At 39.0% G+C, this 26,431-nt stretch overlaps 1 protein-coding gene across 4 annotated transcripts in view; it reads left to right on the forward strand.

Annotated features, from left to right (window-relative positions):
• PRMT8 (protein arginine methyltransferase 8) overlaps nucleotides 1-26,431 on the forward strand; it is a 58,174-nt gene that overhangs the window by 12,582 nt on the left and 19,161 nt on the right. For all 4 annotated transcript variants that reach the window (XM_062487420.1, XM_062487419.1, XM_062487421.1 and 1 more), the window contains 2 exons: nucleotides 18,679-18,864; nucleotides 22,050-22,205. In XM_062487420.1, coding sequence (XP_062343404.1) covers nucleotides 18,679-18,864; nucleotides 22,050-22,205 — 342 coding nt within the window. The remainder of the gene's footprint in view (nucleotides 1-18,678; nucleotides 18,865-22,049; nucleotides 22,206-26,431) is intronic.

Raw genomic sequence — 26,431 nt, forward strand, 5'->3', positions numbered from 1 at the left:
TCTTTTAAGGTCTGTTCCTTTCTCAACAGAAAACCAATAATGCTTCTCAGTGCTCATAAAATATGTCTTTGTTGCTTTGTAAAAGGGAAGGAAAAGTATTTATGTTTGCAAGACCTCTCTCCACCTGGTAAAATGGAGCAATCCAACTGTGCCTACTAGAAAAGAAAGGCATTTTAAGCTCAAGACAGGTTTACTCTCATGTAAATCCATCCGTTTCAGCAGAATTATTCTTGATTTATATAGATTCAAAACCAGTTCATGTCTACATATAAAATTGTATTTAAAAGGATGAATCATTGGTGGTTTTGCTCAAGAATAGTTTTTCATCATTCTGTTTCACTATTGTATAAAAATGTTAGGAGCATACTTATTTGTATTGCTTTCTTAACTGTGTTTAAAAAATCAGTGTAAAATACCAAAAGCTAATTTGATGGTTAACACAAAGCTGTAAAAGCCTGATTTATATCAACACAACTATAAATTTCTGCTTTTGAAATACAGTGTAAATACCTTTTTAATAGTTGTGGTTCAGAGCCCACTATAGTTAACATAAATCTCTGAAGATCTCTGAACATTTCAGTAGATGTTTGATTAATAATGCAAGAAATGCTGAACACTCTGATTTGCTCATGTGTGTCAGTGGCACTCAGCGTGATTATTTATTGTAGGATCAGGTCCATACCAGCAGGGTATTTAAAAACACTCCTCATCTGCCTTGGATAATATGTAGCAAGAGTAATTCTGCTGAAACTAGAGGTATTACCTTTGTTCTGCATGTTAGATACATAGCCATTTTCTTAAAAGACCACTGAAAACACGCTGAAGTCAATTATGGCATTCACAGCCCTCCTTGGAAAAAATATATTACCAAGCCTGGAGATGATGGGTCTCTTCCAATGAAATTTCTTGTACTAGGTAAACTAACACCAAAAAAAATTTAATGGCCAAATATGAGCAAGTGTAGTTTCATTAGACTAAATGTATGGGGTGGTTAAGAACATATATGTTGTCCTTACTGTAAATGGGGACTAGTCTCACAAATACACACAACTGCCTCTGTAGTCTGGAGAAAGATTAATATTTCTTTGTCCATTACTAAGCAGACTGTCGTGGTTTAACCCCAGCTGGCAACTAAGTACCACACAGCTGCTCCTTCACTCCTTTTCTTCCCTGGGGAGATGAGGAGGAGAATCAGGAGAAAAAAAAAAAAAAAGGAATACTCCTGAGCTAAGAAGAGTTTAATAATTGAAAGAATGTAAAATGCACAGTGCTATTAATACCACTACTATTAATATTAATAATGATGATGATGATATTTTTAATAAAATGCAGACAGAGAGACAAACAAGTGATGCACAATATAGTTTCTCACCACAGACTGATTGGTGCCCAGCCCATCCCTGAGCAGCAGTCAGCAGCTCCCAGACTTCTTACCCCTGTTTATACACTGAGCATGATGTTCAGTGGAATATCCCTTCAGCCAGCTGTCCTGGCCTTGCTTCCTCCCATCTTCTTGTGCACCTGCTCACTGACAGGGCATGAGACACTGAAAAGTCCTTGGCTTAGAGTAAGCACTGCTCAGCAACAACCAAAACATCAGTATGTCAACAACACGATTCTCACACTAAATCCAAAACACAGCACTAAGAAAGCACTAAGTAGCTGTGCCAACTACTAAGAAAATGAACTCTGTCCCAGCTGAAATCAGGAAGAAGAGTTAGAAGTAGCTTTCCCTTACATGGGCATTTTAAGCCTTAGATTTAAATTTAATTAGCTGCTTTAACATGGCTATAAAATATGGTCACCATTAAAAAAATCATTGATAGCCAGTGTAGTTCCAGAATTTGATAATTAATGAATTACTATAAGATACTCAGTCACACAACAGTTTCTTCTCTGACACTATTCTAAATCAGGAAAGTTACTCTACTCCCCATCTTAGAACTAAAATGCAAATGTGATACATAACCCTAATTCTGAGTGAGCAGGACTATGCCATTTAATAATTCAATAACTTCCTTAACATTGTGATAATTTGTCATTTCACCCATGCAGTTCCTTAAAGACACATTAATATTCTTGCTTACCAAATTCTTCAGCAGGTATATGTGTGCATACATATACATGCAGTGTTTTATATTTACATAAAATTCAAACTGGATATTGTGTCATGACTTTCATTTTTTTGCACACCCATGTTAGTCCTATTAAAACTGTGTCAGAGAAGACACAGCTATGCCTATGTGGGCTCAAACACTGTAAAATGATAAAATCCCAACTAAAGTCTTATATCACATCAAGTGTTTGTGTATATATATATATATATATACACACTTATACATATACATCTGCATTTATATGTTGATAGAGAAACTCTGTGTTTAAAAGGCAGTTTCATGGAAAAGTCCTAGCTTTATATTTCTTTACATCCTTTGTATTCACTATGTTCCTCTGTATGATTGTTGTGACAAAATTCAGTTTAGATGTGGAGAATCACAGGAAGATGCACCCTTCCATTTCAAGTTCAAAACCAACCTCATATTTTAGATATAGTACCAGCTGTGCTGAAGTAAGTTTAAATTCTACTAGTTTGGTGAGCTCTTAGTAATACAAGCTCCCAATGCAGAAAGGGAGCATTTAAATATATTTGTCTCTTTGAGTTTAGGTCTCTTCCAAGCATTCCCACCTTTGATTCATCAATTAAATATAGCTGGTCTTGTTTTCTTAAATTCTGTAACACCTACACAACCTCATAGCTCATAGAGATGCCCACCTGGATCCTGGGCTCCCTTACCTGCCCCACAGGGTCTCCCACTGTCAGCTGTGCCCTGTGACAGGATCAGAAGCAATGGCAAACTGAAACACTGGAGTTTCCATCTTAAAATCAGGAAATATTGTTTTACTGCAAGGATGACTGAGCACTGGCCCAGATTGCCCAGGTTGATTGTGTAGTCTCTCTCCTTGGAGATAATCAAAAGCCATCTGGATGTACATAAGCAACTAGCCTGAGGTGATACTGCTTGAACATAGGGGCTGGACCAGATGACCTCCAGAGGTCCCTTCCAACCTCAACTGCTCTGTGGTTCTGTGAAATCAAACACAACCTATAAATAAAATTGGGAATCTAAGTGTTTTATATGTCTATTTCATGCATCATGTTTTGTCTTCTTTGCTGATATTTTAAAATCTGGTAAATTTAGGAATCTGTAACAAAGGAACACAGCCTCTGTTTTTTCTCAAATATTCAATCCTTTGAAATGCTGAGCATGTTCACATTTCTATTCACTATGGTGTTTTCTATACCTGACGAACTGAGGTCTCAATAAAATGAGAAGGACCAATGATTTATTAAAGTCACTGGATTGTACAGACTGTGCAGAACAAAGGAAGTAAAGTCAATTAACTTAATGTGCTAGGCAACAATTCTATATTTAGGTTTTTTCACTTTGCATTGGTCTTAGTTTTTTGACTGCTGGATATGACTTTGCTATCTCTGACATCAATTTAAAGTCAAAATCCTTCTTAATCATCTAGTTTTAGTGTGAAATCCTAGGTTAAACAAGGTAGTGTTATTTATTTGGGATTTCTTAACAAGTTAGGGGAGATCCTCTTGTCTTCCATTTTCCAGTTTCCATTTTTCTTTCCTTCATATTTTAACCATTTAGATCTTTCTCTGCGGTATGATCTTCAAAAGAAGCATTATTGTTCGAGGGACACAATTTGTGTGTCTTGCTGCTGGTGGCAGAACATTGTATTACTCTGAATGGCAACATGTTTCAGAGTTCTGCTGAAAATTACTGTGTTGTCAGTAAAAGGACAAAAATTAGGACTGGGGCTTTTTTATGTGGTGCAGAATGATTTTGCCTTCTGGGATTAAGTGGCTGAAAAATACCAAACCAAACCAAAACAACAAAAAAAAAAGCAAACAAAAAACAAACAACAAACAAACAACACCAGAAAAATCCAAACCAAAACAAGAAAACCACCCCAAACACAGTAATTTGCTTTCCATGGTATTTTAAGAAATATGCACAACTAATTGGATAGAATCTTAATATTCCCTATCATTGAATCAACAAAACTTTATTATTTTCTGTTGTTGGATGGATCAGCTAGGACCTGGAATCTGCTCACATAAATTCAGATGCTTTAATAAGCTATCTAAGCTGCTGGCCTGCTTGTCCTGTCTAAGCAGCAGAGACAAACACCTCTGAATGGCAACTGCCCATCTCAAACCATACTTTAAGGAAACCTTTTTCTTTCTATTGATCCTAGACAGAGCCTAGGGTGGTTTGGTGGCCAAACTTCAGTTATATTAACAGCCCAAACACAGTGGGTTTTGATTTGTATGACAGAACCGAGAGCATACTCCCCTGATTTATATATCTATGAAAAGTCCTATTTTTTTGTCTGTGTTTTTCACATTTTCAAAAGCTTCTCCTTGTCAGAAAGCTCTCCCTACCCATTAATTCTGAATGTGCAGCCAGTTCAGAAGTGAGAGCTGATGCTTCTTCTCCTCCTCTATCCCACTCAGCTGCCAATCATTCCATGAATAGAAATATTTAAAGAAACAGGATCCCATAAACCTTGATATGTTCCAAAAAGAAAAGAAAAAAAAGAACTACATGTCAATAAAACCTTGAATCACCTTGAATTGAAACGCTATTTTTACTTTTGTTATTTCTCTGTTCTGTTTTTTTCCAGTTTCTGAGATCATGTTAATGTTCAAATAACCAGAAAGTGAAATTTCCAGTCCTATCCTTTAACACTAAATTATCTTAAACAAGTCACAGCTTTTTTTCTTTTTCTTTTCTTTTTTTTTTTTTTTTTTAATTTTAGGGATTTTTAGGACAGTGCAACAGCACATCAAAAGGCAAGAAAATCTGAAGGTCTGTTCTGCCACCAGAACACAGATAGGGTTGGTGCAACAAAGAATTTTGCATTGCTGTACATCATGCTGTGCCCATACTGTGGTTAAGAACAATAATGCCAACCTTATATGTGGAAAGGTGATAAGGCTGGCTAAAAAAAGACACTGAATCTGCGTCAATGTGTTACTTTTATAGGCCTTTCTCTACCCAGAAACTTTTACTCAGTCTTGTCAAGGTTTCTTCACAACTGTGAATAGTAAAAACCTTTCTAAGGCTGACATCCACTCTCTGAGCTTTACAGGTTAAGAAAAGTCACATGAATCAGTGAAATTCATGGCTCAGAAGCATTTAATCAGAAAACATCAGTCTTCACACTGATCAAGCTATTTAAACAGCTCCAACAGAGGACTCATTTGAACAGAAGCCCAGTTATATGGAACTTGCTACTGTCAGTTACATCTTCTGCTCTTGTTGTTGCTAGTAATTTCCTTTTTGCTCTACAGCTTTCTTAAGTGGAGCCACTTCTCCAGTCTGTAGTGATTCTACACCAATCATTTGTATTGCTTCTCTATTAGTGCCTAAGTAAAGGGAAGGATGAACCACTCATGCATGCACAAGGATGTCTCATTACCCAGCTGCTCCTGTGGATACTCTTGGCAGAGCCAGCTCTTTTCACACAACAAGAAACAATCAGAAACCAGGAAGGATGTCAACAGAAAAGCATGAAAGGACGTGTGGCCACTACACAAACTGGGGAGCAGGATGCAGACTGTCCTTGCTGACACCGTGCTATGCAAGCAGTATTTGCTTGATGCAAAAGAGGCAGTGACAACTGTCAGGACAGTCACAGGTTGTGTTTTGTGGACAAAGCATTGTGCTTTGTGTCCACAAGTCAGGCAAGGATTTCCGTTCTGTCTTAGCCAAGAGTGTACCCACTCTCATCTCAAAATAACATATGCTGCCTTATGAATCAGCATCAAGAGAAGTGCTGAGGCACAAAGGGAAAGTGCTACCAATCCCTTATGAAAATGGCAGCAACAAGAAAGGGAAGGCAAATTATAGAAACAAAAGCCAGGATGGAGACAGCCCCTTGGTCAACAGCAATGGAGGTGGCTCAGGGTGGGTTGCTCCTAATATTTTAACTAACCTGAAACCAGCCAGTATAAAATTCATACAGTCTCACTCCTGGAGGGAGAAGATGCACTCTTCATTGTAAATCTCAAGGGGAACTGTCTTCTCAAACTTGAAGTGCCTGAGAGAGAACAGAGTCAGAATTTTCCTCCTTTCATAGACTTAACCAGGTTTGTGAGGCCAAAAAGTTACTGACTTAGTTTCAGCAGCTGGTGATCCTGAGTACAAGGTAAAATGTCTTTCTGCCAGTTTTCTCCCCAGGGATTTAACTGCAGTTGAACCCTTTACATCTGATTTTAAAAAATAAAGCTTTGTATGTCATCAGAAGAGTTGTAGTCTAATGATTACAAACAAAAATAGTAATTGCTAAGAGGCATCAGAGTACAATATGCTTTTGATCAGTTCCTTCTAGAAATTCCTGCATGGAAGATGTAACATTAAATATCAAATGTCTTATTAATGTCTCTTTTGAAGACAGTTGACATATAGGATTTCTGATTTAGCAGAGTGGTACAAAATACACTGAAAATGGAATATCAAAAAAAGTTTAACTTAAATACAAGAACTGCAACTGCAGTTAAATCACAGTACAAATGTATTTTAGTAATATGTCCATGGTCATGACATTAGGAGTCCCCAGTTACTGGGGAGGATAATGTGAATTGAAGGCATCTCAATCCCATTGCTCTCCCTAAAATTATTCTGTTAGTTTTTCAACTTTTACACTTCATGTTGAGTCATATAAGCACAGTCTCCTTTGTAAGTCTGGCTAACTTAGGGAGGTGTTCATGTTCTTTTAATGAACTCAGGGAGAAATGAACTTCTTTCCAACAGCTGTGGGAAGCTGCATTATTCCCTGAGTTTCACAGGCACTTCATCCTTGCCCGTCTTCAGTGAGCCGTCTTCCATCATAAGTATTGATACAGATAACCACATTCCACCTCTAGGGACTTCATCTGTCACAAAAAAAATTGCAAAATTCTGTTAAGCCACACTAAGAAATGGCTGATTCCTTCAAGGTCATACAGTGAGATGAACTTAAGACCAACACAGACAACAAAAAACTGCCAGATGATGAAGAGAAAGTCTGTGCTATAAGATACTAAGATCCAGTGAGTTACAGCTCTAAAGGAAGTGGTAGGGTGTCATTGCTCTGTGCAAGGAAATGTTATATTTTGCCAGTTGACAAATGGGAGTGCCAAACGTGGGACTTCTATTCAATGTTGGTGCCCATTTGCTGGTAGCTCTGCAGCAGCACTGATCTGTAAGTCACTGTGGTGATTTTCTCTGTCACTTCAGCTCAGAAACGGCTATTCCTCTGTCTTGCTCTTCCTTCTGTCCTCACTTCTCCTGCAGAGGGTAAGAAGTAATGAACATGGACACTTAGGCAGAGACCTCTTCTAGAGCTGAAGCACATCTGAAACTATGCTGAGTGTAGATGAGAAGCTTGGCTAGGACATGAAGTAGGTGGTCAAGTGGATACTTCTCCTCCTCCTCCTAAGCGCCAAGGCTCAGAAAAGCCTACAGAATATAATATCTTCCTGAAGAACTTCCTATAGAGCTGTTGTGAAACAGCTGAAACTCAGTGAGAGGGGAAGACTGGTATATCAGCTGCAAAGTGACTTTCAGAGATCAGTGCCTTAGAAATTTGCTAAGCAGAGGAGGGCTTCCATTAAATTTTCTGCTAATTTTAGAAAATAATTTGTACAGATAGAATACTCTGGTTATTTTTGTTAATAATTCATCTCTAAAAATAGTGGAGCTCTACTTTTTCATGTGAAGTTCAACTTACTGCCTGATACTGAGAAAAGGCCTAAAAATAACTGGCTTTATAGTTGATTAGCACTTCCTGGTTCTTATTCTTTGTCACTAGAGAGTCAGTCAAGACGATGCTGGTGAGGGAAAGAGGCCAGTCAGTGATACAGCTACTTTTCCTACAAGAAAGCTACTGTGAGCATTGATAATGGAGGCTCTAACTCTCCCGACCTCTCCTCAACAGATCTTCATGCACTTGCCAGCAGCTTGAAAGTACCAAATCTTCTTTGTTCCCTTTCCATTCATTTCCATTGCCTCGCCTGTTCATCAAGGCAGGCACTTATGAAGCAACAATGATAGTAAAAACCAGTAAGAAAATCACAATGGGAAATTCACACTTCTCTGGCTTTGTATCTTCATAGCTCTTTATGCAATGATCTGCAACAAACTCTTCCTCTTCACTGCATTCAGCTTTGATATTTTCAGTGCAGACTTCTATAACTTCTGTTGCTATTTCTACAACAAGCTGTGCCTTGTGATGCGAGGCGTTTTTAAGTAATCTGGCACATGAATATCTCTCGTCACTTGAAAATCAATAAAAACCTTCAGTCACATTTACATTTCTGTGTACTGCTTCCAGATAACAGGAGCATGTCTTCCCTGGGTTATAGCTGATCATAAAGTGAAAACAACTGCTAGGGTTTCATGCCTCAGAAGACGACCTTGTCCTTATTTTTTTTTTCTTGTCACAAAAAGAGCTGACTTGCATAGCCATCCTTAAAATAGAACTAATTACCATCTGTTAACAGGCCCCTAATGCTCTGACTATAGATTCTTATGCACCATTCATGGTTTCGTAGCCATGATGATAAATTATTTGTAATTCAGAATTCATGTGGAGTTACATCAGCTCACCCCGCACCCAATGTGGAGACTTCTTCTATAGGGCCTGAGTGTTGGACTCCACAGAGAAATGCAAGGGCAGCCTTTTAATCAATTTACATTTTGAGTTATACTGTAAAAAAGTATTCAGGCAACACTGATGAGTCCTCCCTGTTGCATCCAGAAGGAAGAACAGAGACATGACAAACCTAGATCCCCCTTCCATCTAGTCCAAGTTGGTGCAAAGGCAGCCCTAGAAAATTGGCTTCTTATGTACTAAGCCCCACATTACAGGAGAAAAAGGAGCTCAGTCGTGACTTGCTAAATAACAATATAGGCTTTGAGCTACTCCCAGGGAAACATAGCACGGAATGATTTCTTCATTCTCTATGATTGCATAGTGCCAAATCTACCCAAGCAGCAGGGAACATGACTCACCAGCAACCTTGAACTTTGTTCATGTGCACACAAGAAGAACCCCTTACCCTTGTTCCAGCTACTGCCTCACAGTACCGAGCTGCCCTAGAACTGATGCTGCATTCACAGGTCTTGGCAGCTCCTCTCAGCCACACATAAAAATGAGTGTGTTTCCATCCTGGCCAAAAAAACAAGGCAAGACTGGTGCAGTTTGACTACTTATATTGCAGAATACAAGGGGAAGGGAAAGACTTCACAGCTGCAGTTTTCAGCCAGTGCTGTTTGAGCAGTATGACACTTTTGCAGCCTTCTTGCTCTGCCATGCCAAACCTGAATGGGTCTTGGAAATGTTTAGGGGGAGTTCAGTCCCTGAACAGCAACCCATAGTTGTGTGCTACTTGTTGATGGCATGCAAGTGCTTGCCCAGTCCGGCCAGGTGGGACATTAAATATCAGTATCAGTGCAATTAGCAAGCATATAACATTAACAATTATCACTACCAAATATAGATGTGACTCTTCAATGAATGCCCAGGAATGAAACTGATATGGTTTATTTTTAGATTCTTTTCATTTGTGACCAATATTTTAAAATCATCTGGAAGACCTGATGCATTTTATTAATGCAAAGATATTTCTTTCCCTTGTGTAACTCCCTGAAAGACAAATCAGAAATAAAACGACATTAAATTTGGAAAAGCTCTTTATTTCCCAGAGGCTGTAGCCTAATTCAAATGGAAAATACTGTTATCAGCTTTTCCTCTTTCCAGTTTCAACAACAGACAGGCAGTAGTCATACCTCAAACCTTCCCTCTGAAGAACCACAAAAAATAAGCCTCTAATAGCTCTGTCAGAACAACAGGCTATTTCTCCTTCTTATATCTGTGCATCTTGATTTCTTTTGTTCTAGATAGTTTTGGATGTAGCACTTTAAAGGCAAGAGATCTGTCAAAACTCCCAAACCCCAGACATCTCACAAGAAAAATCTGTTGCAGGAGAACATACAACATAGTTTATGCCTGCTGCTTGTTTTTTCTTGATAATTGAATGGGAGAGGAAGAGTGTTCCATGGTGATCAGTCAATTGAAGTGCTCCCTGGCCTTTACTGGCTATTTTAGGTGTTAGGTGCTCTTCAAATTTTGATAGAATTGATACCAATTATGTAACATGTGGTTGTCAATAACAATCAAAACTCTCACAGCTGTGACCTAAATTTTAAATTCCTATGGTGATATCAGAATTTCACACAGTCAACATTAACAGGCTGGGGACCACACATTAAGGCACTTTCCTGTTTTTCACTACCAAGTTAGCTTCTACCAAGTGAATAAAGAATGAAATTAAATTAAATTAAATTAAATTCTCATCTTCTTTAGTCAGAAAATGAGAGACTTGAAATGACAGGAAGGATTTTTTTTTTCATCTTTTGGTTTAATTTACCTTTCATGAATCCTTGAAAAGGGTCAGGATGCTCCCACAGAAAACAGGGACTTGTAGTGTTAACATGTCAGACATAGCTGTAAATCTGTGTAAGTATAGAAGCTTCATCCTGCAAGAAACACTGGCTTTGTGAAGCTGCTGGTGTGCTTCTCTGTGGTTCACACAACAGAGTAAACTTTTCAGACTGGATTCTGGAACAGGAGAAAGGCTGCTGTAGCATAAACTAACCAAAAAGCTCATGCATCTTAGCAAGGCACTATATTCAGAAGAGATCCATTGGAAAGCATGCTTTTCCTAGGAGCCCTGGTATATGATACTGATTGAAGAAAAAAGCTGAGAAGTCTGGAATGTCTCTCAGAAACACCTAGGCTTGGTGGCCTAGCCTGTATTTCTCAGCCTGCCAGATTTACTTATAGGTATCAATCTTGTGTCAAAATAACCAGTATTCTTGAACATATCCACCTCTTCCATTCTTGATTACATTGAGAAATGGAAATAAAACCACAGGACATCTAGCCACAGATCATCACAGATTTATTTATTTATCTATAGTTCTCCTTTATTTAAATCTTCAGCTTCAGATTCTTGACTAACATTGCAGAGACCATTAAACTACAACAAATCCATATGCTGCTTATGTAGAGGGAACAGCATGGTAATACATGGAGATCCATTTCCAGATTATTGATAGCAGTTAAATTAGTCTCTACCCTATGAAAAGAAGAATTAATTTAGCCATCTGCCAACTGTAGTTCACTTTTGGTCTTACCCACCAGAGGACAACGCTTCTAAAACATGATCCCTCACTGAGCTGAAGCTGTGAAACCCTGGCTGTGATAGGAGCAGGTTTGAGACTTCAGCCAGCACTTGAGAACCTCCTCACTGTGCAACTTACCTCATTCCTAATGAGGCTCAAGGGGCTCCAAACAAACAGATGGGCAGCAGAGTCTACTGACAGACCATCTGCTCAACACCACAGAGTACAGGTGAAAACACAAGGCATTTTTCCAGCTGTTCCTTGTAGCAGGGATCTTGCAAACCAAGAAGGTGTTGCTGTGATATTAAATCTAAAACAATAATAGGCATTAGATCTACAAAATGCCAAAGATTATGAAAATGCAACCTTCTCCTAAAGAAAGGTGCCTCTCAGCACTTTTAAATAATGCTTTGCTATCCTTCCTCCAGGTGCTTCACAAAGAATAAATTTCAGTTATAACTAATACATTTCTCTCATATTTTCTTTTTTTTTTTCTGTGCTGAACTAGGATTTTCCATGCCCTGCATGGGACATTCTACTCTACATGCATTGCAAAATCTCCACCTTTATGAAAAGTAACACAAGTTCAATTAAATGTCAACACCCATAATTTGTTGATATTGTTTTCCCAATGGCACCATGCACTAAGCAGTTATGAGAGAAGATTGGATGAAGAGCATTTTAATTACATTCACTCGCACACAGAACAGTCTAGAACTGCTCACGCATTTATAATACAAATACTTAATATCATTCCTGTCCTTAAATTTTGTCAACTCATTTCCTGTAATCTCTATTCTGTTATGTTACATGTAGCTTTAGAAGGGTTTCATTCCTGAGTGACATGTCCTCATCCTCTTTTAGTGTGTATTCTTTAATCTCATGAAAGCAGGTTCTGTTCTTATTGTGTGTACAAATCTATCACGAAAATTTATAACCTGCCTCATAATTTACACTAGGCTCAGGTTTATAAACCTTTCCACCTGTATCTACTGCACAGTGCAAATATAATTTAATAATGCCTTAATATCATAGAATAATATGTGTGGAAAAGACCTTTTATCTGAGCAGCACCCTACTCAGATAAAAGATAGCTTTAAAGGCTGGTAAGGGATATTCTCCAGCTGAGTTTTGGAACCTACACAGTTGGAGACCCCACATATCCTGTAAGTATTTGTTTCAGTACTTAACCTCTATTAGGGAGAAGAATTATTCCTGCATACTCTAAAATTCTGGCTTTACCCAACAGACAGTCCCCATTAAAAATCTTGACAGTATGAAGTACCCTAGGTCAGATCCACAAAGGTATCACAGCACCTATCTTGCATTTACATACCTAAATTTCTTTTTAGCTTCTGCACAATAAGTAAAACCTTTGCAAACGTTGTGATCTTTACATTCCTTTTTGCTACTTGGGGTTATTTCTGCTGCAGCCTAAGTATGCTGACCACACCTTTATGATACTGGTGACCAGCTTGCATATTTTCCTTTGAATTTTTAAGGATTTGGACATCTAAGGTGTAATCTAGTTCCTTGTATAACTGATCAGTCTCAGTTGTTCTGGACAGAGGCTTTATTAAAAAAAAGTCCATGTTTTTACAATATTTTTCCTATCACCATTACTTAGGGATATGATGTCACAATTGTAATACAGCCTAAGCTGTGCTTTTCTGTATAAATGACAGTGAATTTCCTGCTGATTACAAATGGACAGGTTTGTCTATGACAGGTTGATCTGGCATTTCAAACAACCCACGTAGAAAGTTCACAGCAGCACCTCACTTTGAAGTGGCTGAACAAGGGGTAGCCTCAAAGCAAGCAATTGTAAGAACCAATTCTCTCTCCCAGTTTTCTTACAGAGTCTGTCTGACCAGATTCAGTTTTAGAGTTTTGATAGATTTGCATTTGCATTGATCTCATACTTATGTGCAACTTAAAACAGACTGAGCCTGTTATTCATCAAGCAGAAAGCAGATTTATAGCTGCTGAAGAATTGGCAATTTCATACTGGTTTTTAGACTACATAAAACTTCTGCTAAGTAAATGATCTTTAATGGTCTTCAAAGGTCCTAGTTCCTGAAAGCATGTACCTCATATGGGTGTACATATATGTATATATATATATATCCTTGTTCCCAAACAGCTACATCTCTCTGCAGTTGAATGTTGGAACTCATTGATTTCCTGCCATTTTGCATTCCTTGTGAACTTCTCATCCTTAGTGTGGAAAGGTTTTCCCATGTGTAGAGGAGCTAACAAAGCCCTGTTTCCTTCAAGTATGTGCTCTTTATGCCCCCAGCTGTTAATTTAGTTCTGAGCAATGCCTGGTCTTCTTTGTACACCAACATTGCTGATCATCCAGTCTGGAGACTACACATTGCACACGTAACCAGCCAGGTGGCTTAATAAACCTAGAGCAGGTAGAAAGCATGATAACTGAAATCTAGCAGCTTCAATTTTAGTAGATCATCAAATCACTTCTACCTAGTTTCTGGTGTTGTATTTGATATTTCCACACTTCCCTCAAATCAGACTGGCTTGGACAAGCTCAAAAGTTATTAATGGGAGGCATAGGCAAGATACTGTAAGAGCTTCATTTACTCAGAAAATCAGGTTAAAACTTCTCTGATAATGGATTAGATTCTTTGTCCTATCCAAAGATCGCTTAAGGTAAGCCTTGGACAAAGACTTCAAAACAATACAAGATAAAGGAGTCAAAGGAGGTTTTACCCTGCATGATGACTGCCAGGAAGTTCTTGTTGAAGGCTAAATTTTGGCAGGAGAGCAAATACCTCTTATATTTGGCTGTGCTTTTATATCTGCAGCAGGAAGAAGCTGTATTGTTGGAATCACTATGGTGACTGTAAATAAGTTGATAATCTCTTGCACTCTAGAGGTCTTGACTATTAAGTTCAGACCAATGAAAATGGTGTTAGGCACATTCTGTTCTAGTAGTTCTGACATAGAAAGGTATCTGGCTCCAGTAACAAGTAAAATTGTCATTTAGATATGATAAAACCTCTTGTTTAAAAGGAAGATGATGCTGAAATTGAATAATTTAAAACTGTAATTCCATTCTTAATTAGTTTCTTAAGGAAAAGTTAAGCACTTCCCAGCAGAAGGTACAGTTAACCACTTCAATGTCATAAAAATACCATAAATAACTAAGAATTTGTCAAGAATAAAACACTGCAATTTGAACAATAGTTTTGCAAGGATTGGAATTTTAACCTACCAGCCCGGTGTCTCCATAGTAATATGAAGAAAGGAGAATTGAATTTCAAGTTTATTTTTACTCTATACACCACAGCTTTTGCCACAAACCTCCTAAAAATGAATTGTGCATATTTCACCATCTTGTCTTTCTGTAGACAGATGGATATATCTAAAAGGCTAAAATTTTTGAAAATAGCTCATGATTTTTGAATACCCAGTTCTCTTTTGTGTTTTGGGAGTTGTATACCCAGACAGCCTTGTCTTTCCATGTTGAATTAGGTCCAGTTTTCAAAGAAGAACTTCAGCAGTATCCATTGATGCACATGGGCAACTCTATATATCTTGAAGTCACAAAGAGCTGTCACTGAGGGGCCTGTATATGTTTTAGAAATCCACATCAGGATGTTGAGTTGTGGGATTTTGAGAAAGAATGAGGTTTACAAATCTTGTCTTCTGCAAGAATTCAAAGCTTTTAAAGAAACCAGTCCTGTGCTGGTACATTTGATCACCTGTAGTGTACCAACCCTGTCCACAAAGAAAGAGGAAATAAATTTGATTTTTAAAAGTAGGAAAGTATTTCCCTAATTTAATTGGATTTAAATGTTGAAACTGTACTCAAAAGTAGGACTTCAGTTGCTTCTCCGATCCTTCAGACCTCCCACCTCCACCTTCAGTACCAAATTGGAGATGGAAAAATAGAGAGCTGTATGTTTAGCACAGTGGAGAATGAATTCTGAAGCAGCTGCTTCCATTCTTTCAGACTTCATCTGCATTAGCAGCAAGCCAGTGTTCTGGAATTGTGTGCAGCTGGCCAGAATCCATATATGTGTTCCGCAGAGAGAGTTTTTTAGATTCTTTACATTGATGTGAGGTTTGCCCCCAGGCCAGATGCTTTGCTTTTTCAGGTGTTATTCAAAAGATGAGTTGTTCCTCATGTAGGCTACATATATATGCTAAGCTTGCAAATCACATAAAGGGCTCTTTTCAGTTCTGGAAAGAATATAGGAAGTTGTCTTTCCTTGATAGCTTTTGTCTTAAAAGTATGTTTTCTCCTTAAACTATTATATCAAATTCCTAAAAGCATAGTTGTTTCTGGTGTACAATCTCAGAGCTGTACACCTGAAGACTTTATTGTTTCTGATACAAATAATGGCTTTCATTGCAGTTCTTTATTCTGTAGTTGTCTACTGTGTTTATATTTACCCCAGATATTTTTGTCGTAGGGCACAAGTTGCTCTCAAGTGAAATTGTTCATAAAGTCTATGGCAAGTTATTGACAGAGGGGTTTCCTGAACCCCACTCACAAAATTATTTTTACAATTGTGACGTTGTTTTGGAATTCCAGAATTATGTGCTACACGCAGAAATTTCAGCAGGAGGTATTACAGATGTTGCAAAATTTACACCATTTGAATCTGGAAGGTGTCCATTCTGTTAGCATGCCTAAAATAGAAATGAAGCAGCTGGTTCAAGGTCCCTGTGACAGAGTGCTGCTGGCTGAGATCACCACCCCTATTCAATTTTCTACTGCCCCTGCTGCATGAGGCCGTGGCACCCACAGCACAGGATGGACAGTGCATGAGCTATTGGCATTCAGGTGCCAATATGGCCAAATGCTGCCACACAGCCACCCTCAACACATTTCACCAGAGGCTGCTCGGCTACAAACGGAGGCAGCTGAGAAGCAGAACTAATAGGCTTCTGCTACTTCTGCTGGGTGGGCTATGTTCTTCCTGGCAGAGATGCAGATGCACAGTTGAGAGCAGTAAGTCTTCAGGTAGTTTGGATAAATCTGAAAAGTACTGCCAGTCAAAGGTGCAGTACTACCTAAGTAGCTTAATGAAACTTACCTTGCCAGCCCTTGGCCGTAGAAGAATTCAGTTGCAGACTAGGAAACAGTGATGTTAATTCTTTTACAGGAAAGCAATTCATTTAGACAACTTTCCAAGCCTAAGTTGTTAGGTTTAATTTCATTCTGTATCTTTAGTCAGAATAACTTTGCTCTCATAATTCTGTCTAGACCCTTCCATGCAGCCAGGAGCAGAATTGATACTGCCTGAGATCCAGACAGGAGATTTGCCTTCAAGACCAGCCTCTTGTCCTGTAGCAAATGCTCTCTGTTGTACAACAAACCACATTTAAATTTGTACTTTGACAGCAAAACAAATGCTGGAAGCCCCCTGGTTTCATTTACAAAACCTAATATAACTTCTCTCCATTACATATCTTTTGTCAATTGCCTGTGATGTACTGTTACGTGTCTGGAGACATTCTTACCAAAGACAGGAACAGAACTCAGTGACTGTTTTATTTTGTAATTTATATAAATTTATATATTTTGCTTGCAAAATGATGCAGAGCATAAGATTTAGGAGAAAAGTGTAAGACCTTATAGATTTAATATTATAATAATATAAAACTTCAAACACCTACAGTTTAAGTCTTTGTAATCCAGCAGACTAATACAGAAAGGACTGCTAAGAAAGGTAGCTGCAAAAATTACATAGTGTGTATGCCAATGGAGAAAAAAGTTAAGATATAACCTCAAGTATGTAATTAAAAGTAGCAAGATTATATTTGAAAGAGTTGAATATTAAGAGCAACACTTAGACAGAAATGAGTTATCAGTGTTACTGCTTGTAATGAGCAGGCAATGAAGCAATGTCTTAAGAGAAATTCCTGCAGATGGACATTTTTGAAAGTAGACCAGACAGAAATACAAACACCAATTGGGAGCAATTATTCTGAGTGGGAGGTGAACTAGGTGAGGTGAATAGGGTGAGGTGATAAAGTAAAAAACTGTAAGAAATAGAAAAGACTTATAAATAAAGCACTTCTGTATCTTTGGGGATGAAAAGTGTTACAGGAACATAAAGCACTGGTATTTACTTTTTCAACAGATGGACCAAAGAAACCATCAAATGATGACACATATAAATCTTCAAATGAACAAGGGTAGAAAATGTAGGGGCTTTTTTCTTCTTCCTCTTTTTATTTTTTCCTTTTTTTTTTTTTAATTGAAGCAAACTGAACTAGGCTAATTGATGCTATTCGGAGACGGTACAAGGGATTGATACCTCACAGTACCAAGCTATAGAAGACAGCATGAACTTTATGAAAGTAGTGAGGAGAGGCTCAGGCAACTCTGGTCCCTGCTGGGAAAATACAGAGTCTTACAAAAAAAATAGTACAAGATGATATGAGATTTAAAATAGGATTGACGTTAATATAAGAAATTTTTGACCCATAATTTGCAGGTGACTTAGTGCATAAGTGAAGCTGTAGCATATTGTTCAGTCTTTCTCAGTTTTCAGCATTTTGCATGATATTAAGGATCCAAAATGTAGTTACACACACGGGCCAGACCAGGATCTGTTTTATTTGAAAAATCTGTTTTTTGTAAAAACATTCTATCTTCTGTCTTACATGTTACAGGTATCAAATCTGAACCAAGGGGGTGTAAGAATTCTGTGTCTGTCAGAATGTTGGTGATGGAGATGCTGTACAAAATAAAAAAATTTAAGTGCTGAGGGGCAGTGCTGGAAAAGCATAACTCCTGAATCTCCCAACCACAGGAAACTACATTAAGGAACCACACATGCCACACGGCTCCCTGCAGTGCTTTCTGGACATCCTGAGAGACTTCCAGATAGCATCAGGGACTTTTGAGATATTGTGAGTCTTCTCAGACCTAGCTCATCAATATAGACAGGTACCTTAACTGATAGTTAAGAATCGATTGTGAATCCTGCTGTTGTTGGCAACACTGTGTCTGGAATCCCTTTTTTTATGAGCTCTTCCTTGCAGGGGAACTATTATTCATTGCAGCCTGCCTCTCACAAAGCTGTGGCAGTTGGACAGCATAGGACACTAATGGAGAAAAAGTAGCTCTTTACTGCTTTGTGTCGATGTTTGCAGTAATCTGCTTCAGCCAACACCAATAATTTGCCATTACTCTGCACTAATTTAGGTATCTGTAGATAAACATTAAAGAAAAATCCATTAAGGAAATTTTGCAAGACATCAAATAAGTTAAAGATCCAGGAATAGAAGGCAGCCTAAATTTCCCTTATGATACACCAGGTGTCTTTGGACTTGTTATCTACTAGATAGTTACAACAATACCACTAACAATAATATCACTACGCTAGACACAGAGAGAAATACTTTTTTTAATGATGCCTCTTAACAATATTCCTTGTTCTCCTAGGTTTGCACCATTCCATCCCAGCCTCCACAGCCTACTGTTGTTCCAAAGCCAGTTCAATCTGTCATACATGCTCCATTGCAACCAAGCTGCCCAGGCCGAGGCAAGATGGCAAAGCTCATCAATCCAGAAGAAATGACATCCAGGGATTATTACTTTGATTCCTATGCTCACTTTGGAATTCATGAGGTAATCTTTTTATTTCATCAATTGTTAAATAACTAAGAATATAATAATCATTATTATTTCTTTTTTGCTTACTTATCTGTATCCCACTTGCTCATGATTATGTTCCTCTGCCTTTCCTCAGAAAATTGTGTAGTGTGGTTAAGTACCAAAGATATCACCCATTTCTCCAGAGACCTGTACTCAAAACCTCTGTTGCAGTTAGATTCTTATTGTAGCTGTCTGTGCAGAGGTGAATATCACAAGTGCATCAATGCAGTGCATTTATGAGGGCTGCAAACCAGCCCAGCCACAGCCAGGGACACTCCCTTATTGCTAAGTTGGGTATTTTGTTCTCTTGTGTGTTTGAGCACAGATATCAGCAGAACAACTACTCAGCTGACATGAGAAGCCAAGCAGTTTCTTGGGCCTGGCATGTTACTCTTATGCACAGGCTGCATTGATGGGAACATTAAGCCCAATCACCCCCCATTAAATACCCTCTTGGAAAGAATTTGAAATACTTTGAATGGACCATTTACTATCAAAATATTGGCTGTAGACAAGTTCTAAAGAAATCACTGATACCCTGTCCTGCTGATATTTTTGTGATGCAAGAGGATGAGATCTTTAAGAGCAGGATGCAAAAAATGTGAAATGACTCTACACTCCTCACAAACAGCATAACAAACAGTATCTACTTCCATTACTCTAGTTATTGTTTGTGGGGTGTAAACGTGAAAGATTTCTATCTGCCAATAACATCCTGCCAGTGTAGCATTCAGAAATTCAGTCCAAGAATGGAAGAAGATAGAGAAACAATTGAGTGGGAAGGAGACTTAGGAGAAATTTTGAAGACACATCAGAGACCTTAAATGAAATGGATCTCCTGATGGAAGGATACAGCCATGGATGTCTCAGGGAGTGCAGAGAGCTTCTTGCTGAGGTTGGGAAGTTGGAGGTTTCCTCCTTCCTGCAGGTGTTCTCTGGTAAATGATCTGTGTCAACAAGTAAAAGAGCTGCTAGAGGAGGCTGGCAGACTTTGAAGCATCAGGGGCAAGAGGAAGAGACTGACTGGATCTTCTCTGGGAGCATGAAGGTATAAGAGCCTAAAACCCCAACTGTACTGAAAGGAGAGGCAGCCAGTGTCTGTACTTGCCAGGTTTGGAAGTGGCGACTGCTCTGATGGTGAAGGCTGGAAACTTGTGATTTCTGGGAACAAGAGGGAGGCTCTTGATCCACCTTCAGATTTCTGGCTACAGAATAGGGCCAGTGCCTTCATTGCAGCTGAGGGGCAGGAAGGTCTGTCCAACAAACCTCCAGAACCAGGTGGCTCTGAGCCAGGCAGAAGCACTGGGAGCCAGTAACAAGTGATAGCTGCCAAAGGCTCCCACTTGCAGGGTACAGAGGCCCCCATCTGCTGACAAGACCTTCTGCAGAGGCATTTGGATCTGGGACATTGTGGAGAGGCTGCTGACATTTGTCCATCCCTTAGACCAGCCCTTAGAGCCTGCTGCTGTTCTACTTGAGCACCAGTGAGACCTGGAGCTTATGAAGTGTCACTGGACAGCTCTTAGGATGATGATCAACAGCAAGGTGTGCCAGGTGGATTTTTGCCTCAATTCTAACAGCACAAACAAGGACTTGAGGAGAAGGGTTACCGTGGGTCCACAATTGCATCTGCAGCTGGTGTCAGTGACAAATTTTTGGTTTTTGTATCTGTGGGGCCCTCTGAGGATTGAGGGAGAGAAGGCTAGGAAGAGATGGCATCAGTATTGACTCCTGGGGAGATTCCACTAGTGACTGACCCCCAGATGGACTTTGTGCTGCTCATTATAACATTTTCAGAGCAGCAGTTCAGTCAGTTCTCAGCCCACTGCACTGACCATTTATGTAGTCCATAGTTCATCCATTTTTCAATGAGGATGCTATGGGGAAAAATTTTGAAAATTCTGCAAAAAAATCAAGACAGAAAAGCATCCATTCCTTTTCCCTCATCCACTAAGCCCCTCATTTCACTATAGAAAGATACCAAGTGTTCAGTCATCTCCAAATCCATGCTGAACACTCACAGACACCTTATTGTTCTTAATATGTGTGCAAATAGTTTCCATGAGGGTGTACACAGACATTTCCGGTGGTGATGGACTGCTCTTTGCCTGATACCAGATCATGCTTTATGATTAAAATAGCCTTTTATTCATCTGCAGTTACTGAGCACATAGTGTCCTGCCAAGACAGGTAAGTAAGCAGCTGATACGTGTAACAATCCAGCTCATGACTGCCTCAGTCTGCTGGGCAGTGAATGGATCCTTTTCATCCTGAAGTTGAAAAACTCATTTGTCTTCTTGCTTAAACTATGAAATTAGGCAATAGTGTAAGCAAACCTTCAGCCTTCAAGACATAACTGAAGCATTTTCAGAAAACTGAAGTCTGTGTTGAATGCTCTACACTTCTCTTAAAACTGGCACCTGGGTCACAAGCTCAGTCCTCTTTATTGATGCAGTTTGACTGACAGATGTACAAGAGAAAGCAAGGTATCAATGGAATTAAATGCATGTACTGCTGCTACCAGTGCATCAGAAATCAGCAGCTGACAATGGCAACTCAAACTAGTGAGATAGTAGTCCAGGTGATAGATAAACACATAATGTTCTGGAAACTGATCAGATAAATGAGTGGGCAGAAGAGCAGTGAGGGAGGACCTTGCAATGCAGAATTTCTAATCTCTGCTATGGACTTCTGCCTCACATTGGGCAAGGCTGTCAAGCCTGCTCTCTTATAATGTCTTATCGAACAATTTCTTTTCTGTTCAAAGAGGAGCCTCAGAAGGTCCCTCCACTGAGCATGATTTAGGAGTAAAGGAATGCTTGGATTTCTATGTGGCTTCTGTCTATTCCCAGGGTAGTGCTGTGGTTAGATTACATTCTGGTTGATGATTGTAACAGTAAAGTAATAGCAAAATAAAATCATACAAGGGACATCATGCTGCTTCTTAATAATTCAGCTCTAAGTAGCTGGTGTTTAACAGTTGTTTTAATGTGTGCACCCCAAAGTACCTGAGAAACCCTGAGTTTTACCCCAAAGTACCCTGAGAAACGTTGTGTATTACTAATGCTTAAATGACAGCAAGGGAATGCATTCAGCAGCAGTGTGGAATACATACAAACATTTCAAATAGTGACATAATACTTTTATTTTCATCACAGGAAATGTTAAAAGATGAAGTGCGCACATTAACCTATAGAAACTCAATGTATCACAATAAACATGTTTTTAAAGATAAGATTGTCCTCGATGTTGGAAGTGGCACAGGGATCCTCTCCATGTTTGCTGCAAAGGCAGGAGCCAAGAAGGTATATGGGGTAAGAAGGCTTTCTCTCACATTTTGAATTTGTTTGTGCATTTTGCCTGAGAATTTGGCTTCGTGATTTTCTTTTCTTACTTGTCTTGGTTTGAAATTCTACTGTCCAAGCTCACCTATGGCTTGGTTTCTAGTGACTTCAATGGAGTTCTGTCATATTCTATGACTTGCACTACTGTACGTTTTCCAAATTGGGATGTAAATGTCTTTTTATATGTGGAACCTTTGGTGATCTGGTAATATTCACATTTCTTCTTGGCTGAAAAAAAAGTTAAAGAGACTCACTCCTACTCAGAGGGGTTAAATGAACTATCTTGCTTTTTAAATTTTCAAGGTCTGCAACTCTGTAGTCTTGGAAACAAATTTCCTTAATACACTTTCCCCTGCATATTACAACTCAGCAAAATGTGCAAGAAAGCATGTGCATGTTTTCCGTGCCAACAATAACACTTTTCAGAGGCAGAAGGAAATTATTACCTTAAATACATTGAACTTTAGGAGCATGAATGTGCTGTTCTCTGCAGAGAAGTCATTATGGAAAGCATAGATTTGCTTACTAAGTATATTCTAACTAATTTGTACTGACTCTAAAATGACAAATGTAGTTTCTTTTTGCTTTGGACTTCTGTTTGTCCTGAAGACACATAGCAACATAGAAAAGGGGAAATAGATCCTATTTCTTGGTGTATTTCAACAAAATTGTTTACTAAAACTTAATTGGGTACATCTGTGCATTTGAAGATACTGATGTCACTAAATACCCAAACCGTTTGTCTTCATTAATGGTAATGATACGTGAAATGCCATTTCAGTTCTCAGGCTTGTATTTTCCAAATCCAGTGTTAATTCTGAGTATTTCCTTTGAATATCAGACTAAAGCATGAAACTATAGATGGCTGAAACCAAAAAGTTTTGGAGTTTAAGCCTGAGACTAGAAGCTAGAATGTATTTTCTTGTAAACCAAGTATTACTTACTAATATGATCTATTACCTTAATGCCTCAGGGAGGATAAAACCACAGCTTTCTGTGATGCATAAATGCAGGTCTCATGCAAAGATGTTGCAGTGCTCTAGAAGTATAAGCATATACAAAATGATGATGCTGTGCTCCCACCTTCCTCTCTCTCAGATCCCTGGCCATATGGTCTTCCTCCCTCCCTTGAGCTGGCACTGGTGCTTATCTGGTTCTACAGTGAGCCAGCTCACTGGCAGAAAATTCACCAAGTAAAAGGAAAGTAAATACTTTCCCACGTGTTTGTTGTTGTGGGGTTTTTTTGTGTTTGGGTTTTTGGGTTTTTTTTCACCCCTTTGGATTTCTTTAGAGTTCAGGCTTTACCTCAGGCCTTTCTAAAACTCAGTGCACACTGTGGTGGCACACCAGTGCCAGCTCACCTGTGAACTGTTCATCGCTGAAGCTGGTGGGTGTGCTATCCACAAAGTCAGCTCTCAGAGGAACTCCCTTAGGTGTGAAACTCTTTGGCTACAGCCAAAGAATTTCAACCTTCTTGTCAAATGAGCCGTCTCACTGTGAACCCTGTACACAGCAAGCAGCGGAGTGGATCTGTGTTGGACAAGCAACTATTTCAGAGATCTAGCAGTGGCAATGTTATAGTCAAATTGAGAATTTATGGTCATATTTGCTATTGGAAACTGTGAGTGTTCAATTTAAAAAGCAAACATGTGCCATGAGTTATTACATAGAGCTGCAATGTTCAGTTTCTTCTCTACAATTAAATGTGATTTTTCAAATAGCATGATGTGGGAACTGTTGACAAATGCAGTGTTGGTTTTTCCACTACAGAAATCACTCTCCTCTTACTCACACTTTCCCTCTTTGGGTTCAAATCCATCCACTACTCTTCTTATCCCTTCTTATTCACTGTTGGAACTTATTCCTTGTCACTACCTAAGCCAACTTCTAGAATTACCTCTGGGTCTTCAAGAGATGTAAATCATAGAATCATTAACTTAAAGCTGTATCAAGTTGGCCAAGGACATGTCCAGTCCAATTAGGAAAATCTCCAAGTATAGATACTCTAAATACTCTCCAAGCAACTATTCCAGGCCTACAATCAGCAGGAATTTCCCTTGCCACAGCTCATAATTACTGACTTTTGTCTCGCCCGTGTGCATTTCAGAGAACAGTTTGACTTTACTTTCTTTGTAATCTCTTTTGGGATGCTTTTAGATTGCTATTGGACTGGGGGGGATCTCTTCTACAACCTGAACAGAACCAGCCCCCTCATTTTCTCTCCTTTCTTCACCTGCTCTGAGCCCTAACCTTTGTGGGAGGGTACCAATGTGCCATTGCAGTGATGTTCACCTGACAGGGGAGCTGTTGTAAGAAATGTAGAGATGGAATTGGCACATTACTGTCGGTGCTTAGGAGGGGCCAGTGAGGGATACAAAAATACATAAAATATCCCTTGAAGCCTTGGTTCATCTGCTGCATTTAGTCATGCAAAATTCAGGACAGTCACTGCAGTAGATCTATCTGAATTCCGTGGTGTTTTCAGACAAACAAGACAGTGCAGGGAAGAAGGAGTTAAACAGACACAGAAGATGAAGGCTGATGTTAGATGTCAGCTGCTGTGTATAAAAAGGTGGCGATGAGGACACAGCCCAAGGGGAAATCTGGGAATCTTGTGACTGTTTCAGAAAGAGACCACAGTAAAAGAGGAGACATTTGCAGCAGAAGATTGAAGACTGAGAAGTAAAATGAAAGCTGTGGTGAATATTCACGCACAGAACCCGATACAGCTGAAGCAATTTGAGGGCCGTGCTGGGACCTCTGCTATTTAACATCTTCACAAGGACAAGAGACAGTGGGATGGAGCTCACCCTCAGCGAGTCTGAGGACAACACAAAACTGCTTTGTGCAGCTGATGGACTTGAGGGAAAATGTGCCACACAGAGGATCTTGTCAGGTTTGAGGAGTGGGCCTATGTGGACCTCTTAATTTTCAACATGGCCAAGAGCAGGATGCTTAAATCAGGGCAATCCTTTGAAGATCTCTTCAAGCCCAAAGCACCTTATGATTCTGTGATTATAAACTCAGGTGCAGACTTATTTTATTGGAACATGCACTTTTCACAAAATCCAAATGCTTTGCAAAATAGGACATATTTAAGCAGATCACTGACTTGAAAGAAAATGGAGAAAAAAATCCTGACAATACAAATTTTTCCTCTATTTCTTCACCTACAGAATTCAGTTTTCTTTTTTCTGAAATGACTTGCTTTTTAAAATAAAATTCAACAAAAGTATATAGTACAAGTCAAAATGCAGATGAACAGATTTAGCCACCCCTAAACCAAGTTTATTTTCTGAAATATGTATTCCTTCACGAAACATTTAAGTGTTGGGGTTTTTTATTCTTTTGCTTCTTTGCATCTGAAGCAGATTTTTGGAAACCTGTTGTCATTCATGAGAGAGAACTCTTTATTCTTTGCACCTTGTTTTTTAGAAAGTTTGGAAAGTAACCACCAAACACCTACATACCCCTTCTTTATTTAAAAACCATCCAAATAGGCAATGGAATGGAAAATACCAGACAGATGTGAATAAAGATGGGGAAAGTGAGTATAATGGCAGTAACTATAGAGAGGGCATACAGTCTATAAAATTCACAGTAAGGGAAGAACCTGGATGGAGTAAAATGATGGCAACTCACCCCAGAGGATTTCTTCCTTGAACTCTCTGGACTCAGAGGCACCAATTTTGGTTTATGCTTAGGCCCTTGTGCTAGACATTTTAGGAATGGTTTACATCCATAGGCAAGCTAAGCAGAATCAATGTGCTCCCGTGGGGACTGAGATTGATATTATGACTGCTATTACATCTGTTTCATGCACAATATGAAAAACAATAAAGGATTTGTGTGTCCTTGCATCCGCTGTCCTGCCATCTGTGAGTGCTATCACGGAAGTCAGGCACAATTTAGCTTTTAGAGATTAAATGGGATTCACTGGATATATAAACCACTTCATTAGAGATAATATAGTTTTATTTGACATTCCCACAGGGGAATTAGACAGACAAGGATTATGCAAAGTAGCATCGTCCGTTCAGTGCTAAATTTGGAAGAGGTAAATTAGGAACTGATTCAGTGACTCTAAGCAACTTTGGCCTTCATGATTTTCAAGGGGCACAAAACCCAGAGGGAATGTAGTTTTTCTCTAAAAGATATTGAAGGTCATTTCAAACATGCTTTTATGCTAGTACAAA

This window comes from Cinclus cinclus, chromosome 2, assembly GCF_963662255.1.
Source record: "Cinclus cinclus chromosome 2, bCinCin1.1, whole genome shotgun sequence".
NCBI classification, from domain to species: Eukaryota; Metazoa; Chordata; class Aves; order Passeriformes; family Cinclidae; genus Cinclus; species Cinclus cinclus.